This window comes from Corvus brachyrhynchos, unplaced genomic scaffold (genome assembly GCF_000691975.1).
Source record: "Corvus brachyrhynchos isolate BGI_N302 unplaced genomic scaffold, ASM69197v1 scaffold62, whole genome shotgun sequence".
Lineage (NCBI taxonomy): Eukaryota > Metazoa > Chordata > Aves > Passeriformes > Corvidae > Corvus > Corvus brachyrhynchos.
Window position 1 is genome coordinate 942,179 of NW_008236629.1, and position 15,053 is coordinate 957,231.

General features: G+C 38.7%; 1 protein-coding gene across 5 annotated transcripts in view; it reads right to left on the bottom strand.

Annotated features, from left to right (window-relative positions):
• The window catches only part of PLEKHA7 (pleckstrin homology domain containing A7), a 98,970-nt gene that overhangs the window by 38,706 nt on the left and 45,211 nt on the right, over positions 1–15,053 (bottom strand). For 4 of the 5 annotated variants that reach the window (XM_017726586.1, XM_017726585.1, XM_017726589.1 and 1 more), the window contains exons 4-7: positions 10,179–10,283; positions 8,310–8,382; positions 7,010–7,110; positions 570–748 (exon numbers count right to left, since the gene is read on the bottom strand). In XM_017726586.1, the coding sequence (XP_017582075.1) occupies positions 570–748; positions 7,010–7,110; positions 8,310–8,382; positions 10,179–10,283 (458 nt within the window). The remainder of the gene's footprint in view (positions 1–569; positions 749–7,009; positions 7,111–8,309; positions 8,383–10,178; positions 10,284–15,053) is intronic. The other variant, XM_017726587.1, reaches the window with a different exon arrangement.

A 15,053-nucleotide genomic window follows, 5' to 3' on the forward strand; every position in this document is an offset into this window, starting at 1 on the left:
AATTTAAAGAAAAGGAAAAAACTGGAAGCACATTTTGGCACAGCTGAATTGGTTCATAATCAGTTCATACCTGCATAAATTAGTTGACATCCATTAACTCTGTGCACTTATGATTTACCCATCTTTAGCATTCTTTTCCCCCTTAACAGCACTTCAATCCTAGTTCTAAACACTCATTTGAAACAACTCATTAAACTTCTGTTCTTTCTCTTTTACCTCTTTCTCCCAAAGGCTGCCAATTGGCTGCTGCAAGTGTATGAATGTGCCCACAGAAACTGGAGCTTCTTACCTGAAATTCCCTAAAATATTATACATAGAGAGAAATTAATCCAGGTCACTAAATGTGGGCACACAATTTGCATGCATACACAAATACTGAACACCAGGTTCTCTTAATTAATATCAGTTAACCGATTTGCAACAGAATGCAAACGGAAAACAATTATTTCTTTAAAACGTGAAAGAGTTTTATGCAAATATTTACAAACAGCAGCGTCAAATAACCACCAAGGGCGTGATTTATGTAAGATACATTAAATTTATTTTGAATGTTTCTGAGTGGAACTTGCCTCTTCAGTGAGGAACGTGTCTGCATGAGAGCAGCCTGATTCATAGCCCGGATCCAGGCGTTCATGTCCTCCTGGGTGTCAGCACTGAAGTAGTACGTCCGCATCCCTGTGTGCTCTGCCTGAGAGCCAATGACAGAATTCCTGTTATAAATATATGCCCGCATACCTGTGTGAACAGCCTGGAAGGAAAAAGAAGAAATAGAAGTTAGACAGCTCTTTCACTTTTTCCTAGAAAAAACGTACTTAAAAACAACTTTCCAGATTCCTTGACTGTTTCTTGAATTTGGTGTAAATTATCTACCACAATAAGTGCAGCAGACTCAAAAGGCACTCCAATTTTTACTGAAATTCCTCTGCCTCTTTGTAGAACTATTAAGCTGAAAGCCCAGTGCTTCTGATTTTCACAGTAGGAAATTTCAGCCTTTCATTTTCTTTTAATTGATATATTTAATTTGCCATAAATACTGGACTAAACAAATAGAAGAAATCCCTATACTAAACAAATTTAAGAAATTCTCAATGAGACGTGCATCAGCAAGTCAATTTTCCCAGCTCATTTAATAAAGAAATCTATTCAGACAAAACACAGACAAAAATCTTACAGTATAAGCAATTGAACTGCTTATTTAAGAATCAATTATAATGCATGTTAAGATCTTTTGGTTAAAGCATGCACTTGAACACATATTAGCTGCAAAGTCACAAGACTTACTGATAAAAGTTAGTAATACTGATAGAATTATCACAGCACATAAAATAATGACGATTATCTCTGCACACCAAAATACTCCATGAAATTCCACTGCAAACTAGAGGTACTGGGCAATTCCTCTATAAATATATTCAGTATTCAAATGGATTCAATATGGAATATCTTTGTAACTCTAGGCTAGTTGAATTTAATCAAATCTCACCCACATTTGAATTAGCAACAGTATAAATATTACCAAATGATGTAAGTCCTGATACACTTCAGATTAGTAGAGAGAGATTCATCTCCTTACTTTCCAAAAAAATTGAAGACAGTATACCCTGCTTGGAAGCTCTTGTAATGATATTAAAATCAAATTAGTAATTTAAACTTTGTTTTTATAAAACTAAGCCTGCTATCACACACAAAAACTAATAGCATTAAATACTGCTGACACAGGGTTTTTTAAAAAGATAAAAATAATTACATCCAATTTTTGATTTGGTTACATCTGTTTTTAAAGGGTAAATGTATTTTGCAAATCCTGCCTAAATAATTGTTCTTTTTATATTGGTGAAATCTTCTCCCCCTCATTATTCTAAATCAAATTTTAAAAAATGATTGTAGAGACAATCATAGATGGCTTCAGAAACACAACAATAGTTTTGACAAAACCCAGGCTATTTAATCCAGTGCAGCCTTCCCTAAACATTATAACTTCAGTTGTTTACCCTGAAACTCCCAAATTACCATAACCTTAGAGACTTCTTATCAACAACTCCAAAGAGCAAAATATGTGCTTGCTATTACAGTGCTTTTAAATAAGTTCTGCGCAGAATTTACTCCCTTCCTAAGGCAGGCTGTTCTCCCGAATGTGTGAAACACGGCCTTTCCCTTCTGCGCCTCAAGCACGGATGCCTGAGTTTGTTTTGAAAACTGGAGACTGAAGTAGAACAGCCAGCTAGAAAAAGGAGGAGGAGGAGAAGGAAGAGAAGGAAAAGGTTACATAAAGAAGTCAAGACTCTCCTGTTGGAAAGAGTCTCCACTTCCCAACAGTATTGGTGCAAAGGGAATGAATGCAAGGTGGTTTCTTCTCAATTCCCACCATTAACTGCCTACCTGAACACAGGAAAACAGGACTTACACACGTTAAACAATAGCTCTGATCAATCACGTATTTAGGAATCAAAGAACTTTGTTCGTGTTTGCCTGGTTGAGTTCTTTGGTTTTTCTTTGTTGTTATTGGGGGTTGTCTTTTTTTCTCCATTTTTAGAACACTAGAATGCTCAAAGCAAGTATGATTTAGAAGCATTAATTCACTACAATTTATGATTGCCATCCAGGGTATGAAGAGAAGAAAAACTGGCAGCTCCAGATATAAAGGAGAATGGTCGTTTTAATGTGAGACCACACATTACGTAGTATGACTACAGAGGAGTTCCTTCACGGAGCAGGCTGAGCCCACAGAAGGTGTTAAAATTCAAAAGTGAACTGATTCCTGCAGCAAAGCAGACTATGCATGTCCCACTGCAGATGATGCAGGAGGAGCCAACCATTCACTGGTTTTACACTTGCTTTAAAAACTCAGAATTTTCGTAACTATCTGCAGAGACTGCATACCACACCAACAAATGGATTTAACAGCTGTCTTAATTGATCTGTACACCCTGATCAACATAACCCACTTGTAGTTTAGGTTTTCCTTTCAACAGAGCTGCAAGCACTGCCTAAGAGGCTGTAGGTGAAAACAGTATCAAAATGTAAACTGTGCTGCACCACTCTCCCTTGGGAGACTGAAGCTCTCACAGCCGTAAACATCCCCGGCTTCAGAAGGGATAACAGAGATGGTGTGCGATTATCAACAACCACAAGATCCTGAAGTTTGCAATACATAACACTGGTCAAGGTAAAATTCCAATTGATTTCAGTTATTTATTAGTAGTGTGGTTTATATGCAAGAAAGCCACCTCGTGCCAATGTCCTGCAGCTGTCCCTGCTGGCAGACAGAAGCTAGCAGGACTTTTGGGTTGGGATTTTTTTTTAAAGCCAAAGCTATTAGGATGGCTACAGCATACTAAAAAGCCTAAAACACAGCACATGCCCACATGTACACCATACACACAACAGGGAAAAAATAATATTGGTACCTATTCATGCATTCAGACTCCTTAATGTGGATAGATTGAGAAGAAAAGCAGTCTCTCTCCCATAGTGCACAGTAGGAGAAATGGACAGTAAACCCCAAGAGCATATCAACAGGACAAGGACAAAAAATTAAACAAGTTAAAATCATTAAAAGATTCATGTTTAAAAAAAAAAAAAACCACTTAACAAAAGACTGTACTAAAAGTAACTAATGCCTACAGCTGTTCACATCCACTTGTTCAAAATACCTAGGGGAAAAGAAGCCACCGTTCATAGAACAAAGGGATGAGGAAAGGAACAGTTTTCTAATAACTGTAATCTTTTAAAGCTAGTTCTGTCAATGAGCTATAATATACAGAAATTTCCTCCTTCTCCTTAATTTTGATATTTATGTACCATTTCTGAGCAAAAACTGAATTATTACTCTGAACCTTCACTACAAACTCAACAACAGCCCACTATGATCTAACTCATCTTTCACCCTTAAATAATACTGAGCTTTTTAAGGATTTCTAGAAGCTTGAACCCTCCCCTCCTGCAAATTTGAAAACAGCACCTCTCAAATTTACAACATTTGGCATTTCTTCACCTGGCTCCTCAGACCCAGAGCAATATGGGAGCCTAAGGAAGCAACACTGATTCAGAGAACATAATGGAATAAACTACATCAAATTTTTGGTAGGAAAACCAGTAAGATCAAAGAAACAGATAAGAAGTTTGCCCTGGTCTCAGCAGGTCTAAGCGACGAACAAATTCTTCCATTTGTAAGTAAGACCAATTAAAAATAATTTTCATGTTTGAGGACAACAAGGCCTCCAAAGAGACTGTGATGACATGAACCTTCTTAAACTGGTATTACTCCTGTTTAAAACTACTGTATTACTACAAAGTACAGTCAGCTCTTTCTTAATCACAGGAAGTATTTCCAGCTATATACACTAATGTTGTGCAAGCCTTTTCACATTAAAGTCTAAACACTGAATTTGTGCTCACTCATACTGGTACCAACAAAAACTTACTATTTTAAAATGCAGCAATTAGATTAACTAAATATGTTTAGGATGTGAGCTGCTGAACTAAATAATGCAGTAAGGATCCCGAGTTCTAGGCTCACACACAGCTTAGTGACAGTGGCTTTCAGCTGGTCACAGCACTCTGCTTGGCACAAATGAAGGAAGTGAAAAAACTGTCAACTGTCAAAAATTGTATCAAGATAGATACTTAAAAGCACAGTTTCTAAATGAAAAAATTAAACTCCCATACTGTTACATTTCAAAGTAGGGGTTTGATGGCTTTTCAAAAGCCTGTATGCAGCTCTGGAGGCCTATAATTGTTGAAGACCCAAAGAGAGACAAAAACTTAAGTTGGACCTCAGGAGGTGATGAAAGGAAAAGGATTTTGAGAATTCCTACAGCACACATTTTAACAGTTTGCAGGATTTAACACAGGCCCCAGTGAGCATGTATTTTACAAGCCTCCTTCTAACCAAATCATATGCAAAAAGCATCCACGTATTTGCTAAGCAGATTTCCTTCCTCTAGTTTTGCAAACACGAGAGTTGAATTTTTTTGCAGTTTTACTGTTTCGCTAGCTTCCAAACTCACTACCACTTCAAATGGGAGCCAACCCCTCTGTTGTAACAGAAGATTTGCAACAATCTCAATAAAGAACAGGCCAAATGTAAAAAGTGTCATGGTGCATTCTCCCACTCATTCAGGTCTTAAATGCAAAAAAAGTCTTCTCTTTGTTTTGGGCTTAATCTGCCCATGTGTTCTATTTCTGGCTGCGCTACGCTGCGAGACAGAACGTCCATCTGTGCTCTGGGTCTCGAGGTGCTCTGAAGAGATGAGATAAAGGTAATGGCTGCTGAGTGATGGAATGCCAGCATGGGCGTGCTCCTGCTGCGGGGTGCCCACAGCCGACTCCGTGACCACTGAACATCAATGTTGGACAGGCTCCATACCACAGCAACTGTACAAAATCCTCCTACTGCCCTTGGAGCTAGGTCCAAATAATACCAAACTGCAGCATCCAGCCTGCAGTCAATCATCAAACACCTAAAGCAGAGTTAAAACTGGCCTGACAAACTGATATATGTAACGTCGGTTTTTTTACAGAAATTTCTAGCATAAACTTTCTTTTGCTATCAACACCCTATTTCTATCTATATCAACCTTTCAGTAATGATCCTGTGTTGAAAGTCTCGGCTTTCTGGCTCATAATATTTTCAGAAAAAGACTCAGATTGAGTACCTGGTAGAGCTCATATAGATATCACACCCTAAAAGGAACAGGGGAAGTCTGCATTTGCTTCTGGAAAGGTTTAACCATGATTACACCATGGATTCTTCTCCCTTGGCCAGTGGTGACTCAAGAGCATGTGTGTAAACACTTTTGAATAAAATAAAAAGCAGAGAAGCCTAGAAGAGTACATTGAGTTCCCCTCTTTCAGTATGTGCTTCCTCCTAGGAAAAGGCTCTAGAAAAAGAGGGCTTTATGAATCACACTCAGTAAACACTAGGGGTGGAAAGATTTTCTTAAACAAAGATTTCTTTGTAGCTTTATCCTGATATCTCATGTTCAATGCATTTGAAAAAGTACAATAAACATTTCCACAAAGTGCACTGGGTCTTTTTTAAACACATTTCCCAAGTTAATATTTGTTCAATAAATTTCAAACCAGTATCCACTTGAACATAGAACTGAAAGTAATAAAAGGCAGTCTTAATTTTAAAATACCTCAAAAAATCAAAATGAAAGAGAAAATCAGAAGTTCTTCATAACTTCAGCACAGAAAATATTTAAATAAAGATTTCCAGACCTCCTAAAGGATGCCTGATTGAAATCTGATCTGTAAATTACTTTTAAAGTAAATAACTCATTTGCTTGATAGAAAAACAAGTTCTGCTCTGACTTTAAATCTGCCACAGGGACAGAAGTTTCTAAACTTTGCTTAAGTGCTGCAGTTTAGACAATCATTTGGAGTCAGGCTTCTGCACTATCAAGAAGTGTATGTTTTATTTCATATCCATGGGCTTTTATAACAAAGACTAGAATTGTAAATTATACAATTATATTTATTTTTAGAAAAAGAAAAAACGCAAAACCACCCTCAAACTATATCGAACGAGTACTTTTTCCTTTAAAAATCCGTATTACTTAGGATGACTAAGTTGTCATTTTCTAACTGTGAGAACTGATTTGATTCTTTTCTTTTTAAAAAAACCACAACAAAACAAAACAGACATCAGTCCATTATGAGATCAAGGACTCTATTACAAAGTAAATTAGACAACCTTTCTTCCAATTTGTAAACAGTACTGGAACAACTTGTCAATACTAATTTCTGATTTTAGAAACAGGCTCTTTACTCACAGACACTTCATCAAGCTCTAAGGACACTTACAAAGTAACAGACATGAATGTCAATTCATAAGCAAAAAAAAGAAAAGCTATGTCACATTTGAACAGGCAGTCAATAAATCTGTCTGCTTTTAAAAACTAGTAACAAGTAAAATAGGAAAACAGATGATGTTCTTGTTTACAACAGCAGCTTTTCTCAGGCAAATAAACTATGATTAGCTGATAAGCTTTGCAAACAGTACCTTAAAAGAAAATTTGCGATTTATCCGATCTTCAGGTCCAACTGGAGATATTACGTAACTAGGCAATGGTATGCTCCCCAGAACAGACTCTTCTCTGCTGTCTGTGGAATCAAAAACCAGAATTGAAATCCCTGCACTGTTCAGTGGGCTAGCAATACATTCTCCTCTAAGGACACAGAGAAAACAGGCATTAAGCAGAAAGAACAGTGGTTCAGACTAGATATAAGGAAAAGCATTTTCCCAAGGACAGAGCAGCAGGGGCACAGGGCAAAGAAGAAGCTGTGCCATCTCCATCCTCGGAGGTTTTCAACACCTCACTTGATTAATCCCTGAGCAACCTGGGCTGACTCCTTTCCTGACCCTGCTTTCACCAGGCAGTGGGATAGAACACTTCCTCAAGTCCTTTCTGACTCGAATTATTCACTTATGGCACAACACCAATAATAAGTGCAGAAAAATGCTTTATTTTTAAAGAAAAAAGATTTTTTTTTTAAAAGCAGTTTGGGTTTTTATTGAAGTTTTTTTCTTTTTTGGGGGGGTGGGTGGGTAGATGTTGCTTCTTAGGTTTGGCCAGAAGAATACAGTTCAAGAATAAAGCTTATTGTGCCAAATGAACTGTGACAGGCTGCATATCATGATGGATCTTCCATTTAGCACCGTCCATCTAGGCTAATTGCTATAATTAGGAATCCTCTCTTACAGCTGGCTCCAAGTGATCAACAGCAGAAATGAAGCATCTAGAAATATGAATTCCAAGTCTGATATTCTGTAATGCTTTCCAAAAATTGTAGCACACAAAGTATTGAAGACTTGAAAATAAACTTATGTAATACCTAGTTTGGTCTAAGATCACACTTAACCTTTTTTTTTTTTTTTTTGGAATTACTGGATTCAGAAGTTCTTACTCTTACTTTGTCCCTTGGATAAAAGCTGAACCAATGCCCTCATCTGGCCATAGTGCATTCTGAAAAAACTCAGATGTCCAAGTGCAAGCAAGTAGGTACCACAACACAGACCAGAGATGGCATAAATCTTATTTATTGCAGTCAGATGTTCTGCAACATAAACCATGGCATGCACCAAACATAAATTACATGAAAAAAAATCATACAGCATCCTTTGCTTCCCCTACTCTGGCCTGGAATTTGCTGTGCATTTAAGATGTCTGGCCAAGCAAATGTTTCACTGTTCATCTCAGAACAGCTAACTTTATCTGAAGAGTTCAGCTAGTTCATGCATTCACCGTGGTTTGTGCAGGTGAACTGTTCAGACTAACTCAAAACAGCTGATACCAACTCACCTTTGTAGTAAAACAAGCAATAATCAGCAAGCACAAACCATCGTCTCTTCCATAATCGCATTCCAGAGCTATCCTGAAACACAAGAAATGTGATTTTCACTTAAGGAAAGTTAACAGATATAATGCTGATCCAGTGAGTAGTTTACCAGACGTTTACCTAAATATGATTGCTAATTGCAAAACAAATAGTTTATATCTCAGCAAAATATTATGTACTAAGAAAGATAAGAGGCAAAACATCCAGCTATAAAATAATGAGGGCAGAATATTCAAGCTGCTAATTTTCATTAAGTAATTAAACTCTCATCCCAAACAGCATTCAGATTAACCTTATACTCAACCAATGCTTATTTTATCTATACAGATTTATCTGCAAGGAATATATATAAAAATTCCTTGGAATATATTTCCTTTCTAAGGAAACCAAGTGTGTTTCTGGACGGCACAAACTCCAAAAAGATTGCCTGCAGTACAAAATGAAAATCACTACACAGCTGTGCATTTCAGGCAATGATATCCTATAATTCAATCACCATATGTTACCCATGCCTAAAATGTAATTTAATCAAATATTCCTCAGGAAATAAAACAGGACGTATAATGTGCAAATTTTAATGAAGTATGATATAATATGCCTGTGGAGATAGATATAGATATATATAACCTTGTCAAAATGAGTAATATTTGCATTGAAATTAATTTCTGAAGCTTTTAAAATTGCCAGACTATAACCTAAGCAAGTACAGCTTCTTCAGCTCAGGTAGGCTTTGATGAGACCAGCAGCATAAAAAGCACCTTTAGGCTTTAAGGGCATACAAGCAGAGGTTAGAGGACAGAAGAAAATAGGATATACAACATCGCTCTAGCTATGGCCCTCCTCCTTTCCGCAGTCAAATTCAGTAGGGAAGGACTTTCTTCCCTTCCCATTTTCATGCTACAAGGCTGGCAACACGTACTGTGTCTGAGTTCTGATTCTGTCCTGAGAACTAATGGGCTTGGGTAGTGGATGTCAACAGAGCAGAGAGCAGAACACAGCAGAATTATATCTCTGCACTCAGGAGGAAGCAGAGAGCTGGCAGCTACTCCACTTTTGTGTGCATGTAAAATCATAACTGTGAGCCTCAGATTTCAGCCTTCTCCTACCCATCCCTAAACCTAGCTGCTGGATCTCTGGGGTGATAATCTGGGAGACACTGGCTGCCAAATTAGAAGCAGGGGAAGTATTCTCATACAACGAACAGCTTTATTTACTTATTATACTCAAGGATGTGTTTCTGTCAGCTTAAGAGCTCAAGATACAGCAGCTGCAGAATTCTGTTCACTGGGTAAATTTCTATAATCCAGTCTTTGCTGGCTACTGGTCTTGGTGACAGCAATGTGTGGTGAATGGGTCCCAACTTCCCGTAATTTTCTCCCTCCTACTTCTAGAGAACAAAAGGCATATGGACTGGAATTAAGCCTTTGATCAGGGCAGAAGGGCATAAGCAAGCAGATAGAGTAAGGCCTCCACAGCCAGCCTCAGGCTGAGTGTGTTCTGAGGGAGTCCAAGATCAGCATGGCAACAAGCCAGCAGGATAAAACAGGGAAAATAACCAGATTTAGATAATAAAGTTATAGCCTTAACGTTGAGCTGTGATGGTGATGTCCATTAATTGGTTTCCTTTTCTGAACCAAACCCATTCATAAACCTTGGTTTTCACACTTGCCAAGCATGAATTTCTCATTATGGAAGTCTGTGGAAGTACCCAACACTGCCCTGTGTGTCACCAACACTCGAGCTTCTGCTTTCTCAGTTCCTTGGAAGGCACTTGGTCTTCCTTGATGATTGCATTGAGGTATATGAACAGAAACAGGTGCTCACATGCATACCTGTTTGTGCAGCCAGCCTCTTACGATCACAGGAACATTGGGATTCCTCCTGATGGCTTGTTCCCTCTTTCCAAAGCTATGAACTTTGTTTCCAGTCTTCACAGCCTGTAAAGAAGTATAATGTAGCATGGCTTTTATATTTACTGAGATCCATTTCATATTACAAATAGTCTCACTGCAATAACTTATACTTCATTACACAGCAACAAAGTATTCATGGCATTTTCAAGGGCAAGTAAACAGGCAATGATATTTACAGCAGAGCAAAGTCAATCTTCCACTTTCATCAGGATGGTTTGCCAGCTTGTGCTGAACAGCAGCAGCATTGGTGTGTCAAGTCAGAAAGGCGGAACTGTGGAAATTTTAGTGTGCCTGGGAAGTATTTTTGAGAGCTGCATGCAAGCCTCCCTGCACAATACTGCACGAGTTTCTTACACACACAGGACTTTGAGCAGATAAATTCTACTCTTGCTCTTCTTTGTTTGCACTTTGGAGGTCTTTTTGTTGGGGATTTTTTGGTGGATTTTAATTTCTCTTTCCTGTTTCAATTCAAACAACATTGATAGCTTAATAAAATGCTTGGACTTTGGCCCTGCAAATGAGAGGAGAAGACAGTGACACTGCCAGGGAAGAGACCTAGATGGCAGTCAGTAGAAATCACAAGGACTAGGTAATGATTTGTGTCTTACTGAAACCTCAGTTTTGATTCACATGGGCTAAACTATTTCAAAAACAAGCAAGGCCCACCCACCTGTGAAAAAGCAAGAATCACTGGATGAGTAATTTGCCTGTTCTTTTCCAACCTCAGCCCAGTTTGCTCCACCAATTGCTTTAGGACAAACAACCCTTACAGTTGCTCCCAACTTCTCCAAGAAAAGAGCTGTCCAGATTCTTTCCTACAGTGTCTCCCTTTTTGATCTCTGAGCTTGTCAGGGTACAGATGCTCTGTGAGCTGCAGACAAACAGCAGCTCTAGAAACAAATATATTTATCACACACATGGGAAAACATCAGAAAAATATCTTGGCATACTGCTCCTGCCAGGCAGGCAACATCTGGACTGAAAGACAGTATATATGAGTAAATAATTCTAGCAATGTATGATAACTTAAAATGGATTCTGTTGATTTTGAGGCCAAACTTTACCAATCTGCATTAAATTTCCTGTCTTAAAGAAGGGTTAATATTATAGCTATAATCAGTACCAAAAAATGCACTTCTTGTTTGGTGCTACAGCATATAAAACAGCGAAGTAGATTTAACACCTGTAAGGAGCTGTCAAAGGGCAGGTTTTCCTAGGGAGTTTCCCTGAGCTCTGTTCCCCAGGGAGCAGCATGTTGTGTTCAGCTCTGCCAAGGAGTCAGGTGAGTTGCATGTCCACAGTCACTTCAGTGAAACACCCTGACTCTCAAGTGACAGGAAGAATGCCAAGGATGGGCTCTATCCCCAGCAGTGCCACTGCCCCAGACAGCTCTGCGAGAGCCCGCACAAGACCCACCAGCGTCCCAGGGCAGCACAGGTGGTCACCTGAGCAGAGAGCTGTCCAGGACTGGCATAAACCCAGCAGAGCAGGCTGTAAAAGAGGTTTCTGAGGAGGTGCCCCTGCCACCCAGCTGGCAAAAACCAGTTCGCAGCAAAGTCAGGTGAGGATGCTATCAGCGAGATCTCCCAGCCCATGTCTCTGCCAGACCCGTGCTAAGGCACTCAGCTAACAGGCTGCAGAGCACTGACTTTGGGCAAGCACAGCCATAGATGGGCTTTTTTTTTTTTTTTTTTAAGAAAAACAAGAAGTAAACAATTCAGCTGAGTATTGAAAAATTGTTGCCAAATGTTAAGATGCAACAGCTACATTAAAGAGAATGATTAAAAATAATGAAGTCCAAATTAGTTAAAGCTCTGAAAGCCAAAAATTTATTTTTACTTTGTTTTCACTTTATTTGAACTGATGCCTTGAGAGGCCTCGTAGAACAGAGACTAGACAGGAGTAAGGGAATAAAGGTAGGTATTTATTTGAAAGGCCTTCAAAGGTACCCCCTAGGGAGCCAGAGGCTATTGCCAAGAGGGATCCTAAGATGGACAACAGGTCACAAGTTCTTCACACTTTTATAGGTTTGGTCTATTTGCATATCCAATTAAAGCTTCAGTTAATGATGTAATTTCCCCAAGCTTACCCCCCCCTTAGAGGCCTTTTGGTTTATACTTTTGGGCCTAGGACGGTCTGGGTGTCCTTGGAGAGCAAGCCTGGAGAGGTTTTGTTATGTCTACCTAGCACAAGAGAGCAGAAGTTAACAGGCCACAAGAAACTTCAGAGTTACACACTAAGCAGCACAGAATTCGAAAAATATAAAAGTTAAAACCTAGGGCATCAATACTTTGCAGCTGAAGAGAAATAAATTTAGAAAATGTACAGAATTTAGTTTCCTCATCTTTCTCTCATGTAGATCTTTGGAAGGGTGGATTATACTGAGTATAGCTGATCTAGCCTTAGAGCAGCATCTAAATTTGATTTTTTTAAATCAGATCATTTAACCAAGCACTTTCTCTGATCTTAATTTTTAAAAAATGCAGACCACAACGTAAAAAAAAATGATCCTTGGACTTGGTCAACCAAGACCAAACAATTTCTATAGCATAGGAGCAGGAAAAGCTTTTCTGCTAAGGCTGTGTATTCTGTATCAATCCAGTACCCATAATGGAAACAAAATTATCATTTTATGGCACTTTATGTAATTGAAATTCTCATAACCTTCAGTATTGATCATCTCATTCTGCTCTGGAATAAAAACAAAGCATAACAGATACTGCATTACACAGTTTGCTTCCACTGGCTAGCCTAAAAAGTTGGTTTAAAATAAAAGATATATTTTTAAACTATTTCTCTGTACTGCAGTAGTCTTTTCCTAACTTAAATTTTTCTGATATCATTGTCAGGGGTTGAAAAAGGCAGATCAGGACAGCTGTGTCACTGAAGACACAAAAGTCACTTTTTACTTCAGTACAATTGTTATGTTGATGTGCTCATGAATGATCCCTAAGTTTTTGCAACAAAACCCAAAAATGTCAAAAGCCAAAATTTCAAATCCCTTTCCATCACTGCCTCATCTTCTTTCTTACAGTACCTTGTAGCTGAGGAGGAAAGTTGCTAAGTTAATGATGTAATTTTTTTTCTCTCTTTTAAACATGACAAAGTATAGACAGACTTTTATTTGGAACAGTTCTAAATAGTAAACAGGAAAATTGTATTTTTGTCAAAATATGCAAATATATATGCATAATAAAACATGGAACTTGCAACCTAGAGAATTTAAAAAAAAATCAACCCACAAAAAGCCACCTGTTTAAGTTATAAACTCTTTAGCTCAAAAAATCTCAGTGTTTCACTTAGAAACGAACTTAAGAATCCTCTCAGTATCTCTAAGAAAATGATACAACATCCTTATGTTTCAGATAGAAAAAACTGAAGCTCTCCAAAAATCCTGCTCTTAATTCTGAGCATTCACACACAGTGGCCATGAATTAGACCCTGTGTTCCACTCCAGCTCCAGACAGTCCCAGAGTTGGCACATCACATACCTGTCACCACTGCTTGTTTCAACTGCCAGACCCATTCTTTACTTGTATTCCTCGCCAGTGTATCTTGAAATACCAGCAACTACCCAGTGTCATCAACAATTCAATTACTTCTGTTATGCAGAACCCATCCAAAACATGCTCTCAAAATACAGATAGTAAATACATTCCCCTACTACCCTTTTGGTTTTGACTTGGCCAAAGTCCTGTGTGGCACAGTAACATTTACAAACTTCCATTCACACCATTGGATATTTTAACAGACTAAATTCCAAATGTACCTTACTGTTGAATGGAACCAGATCCTTATTCCTCCATATCCTTAACTATTAATCAATATAAATGGCTTTTAATATGATCAATCATGTAATTGAATTGGCTACGAACACAGAATAATTGCAGTTTATCAAAAAGCCCTTTCGCTTTTTATTTCCTCAACCCCATACCCCTCAAATGTCAAAGAGTAGGATAGACTGCATTGGTCTAAAGTCTTGAGATGACTTACTCGGACAGCTCCTGCATCAAAATACTGGGCCCTACTTCAATGTGCACAGCTCCATATAAAAAACCAGTTTGAATTTGGCCAGGATTCCAACACTGTGCATACACCATTCTGTGACGGCATTTGCAGGACAAAATAATGGACGCGTTTCATTAAAAAAATTATAATTAGCCATGGCTAAGAGACCTTTACAATGAACTTGTCTCTGGCTTCACGACTGCGCTTCATGTCTGCATCAGGGAACTTGTTACAGTGGGGATTCTGTAACATGAGGTATCAAACAACGAGGCCCGTGGAAAAGAAATATATATGGACCAATTCTTGATAGATGTTTCAGAGATGTTTATTTCTCCAGCCCCATGGCCGGGGCTCTGCCGAGGAACTGTTACAATCCGGGACCCGAGGGTCCTTGCCCGTGCTGGGGAACACAAAACAACCAATGGGGAACAAGGCTGACCAGGGGCCAGGGAAACCCTGTGTCTCCTCCCCAGGGCCCCTCTCCCAGGACCACATGGCAGGGGGAAAGGGACCCCGACATTTCACCCATTTATTTTTAACAAAAAGAGATTTAAAACTTTACATTGAAAACAACTGGAAAACATAACAAGAACAGTTTTAAAACAAAACAAGCCACCCTCCTGAGTCTTTAAATGTCCAAACAGATTCTCTGGAACATCTTAAGGCTGACAGAAGGGAGACATGACTCTCTGAGCATGCTTTGTGGGGAAACTGAGGCAGGAGAGGGTTTAATTTCTTCCCTCCCCCTTTTCATCCCCCCCTCGGCATCAGAGAGGAGTTGTAGGG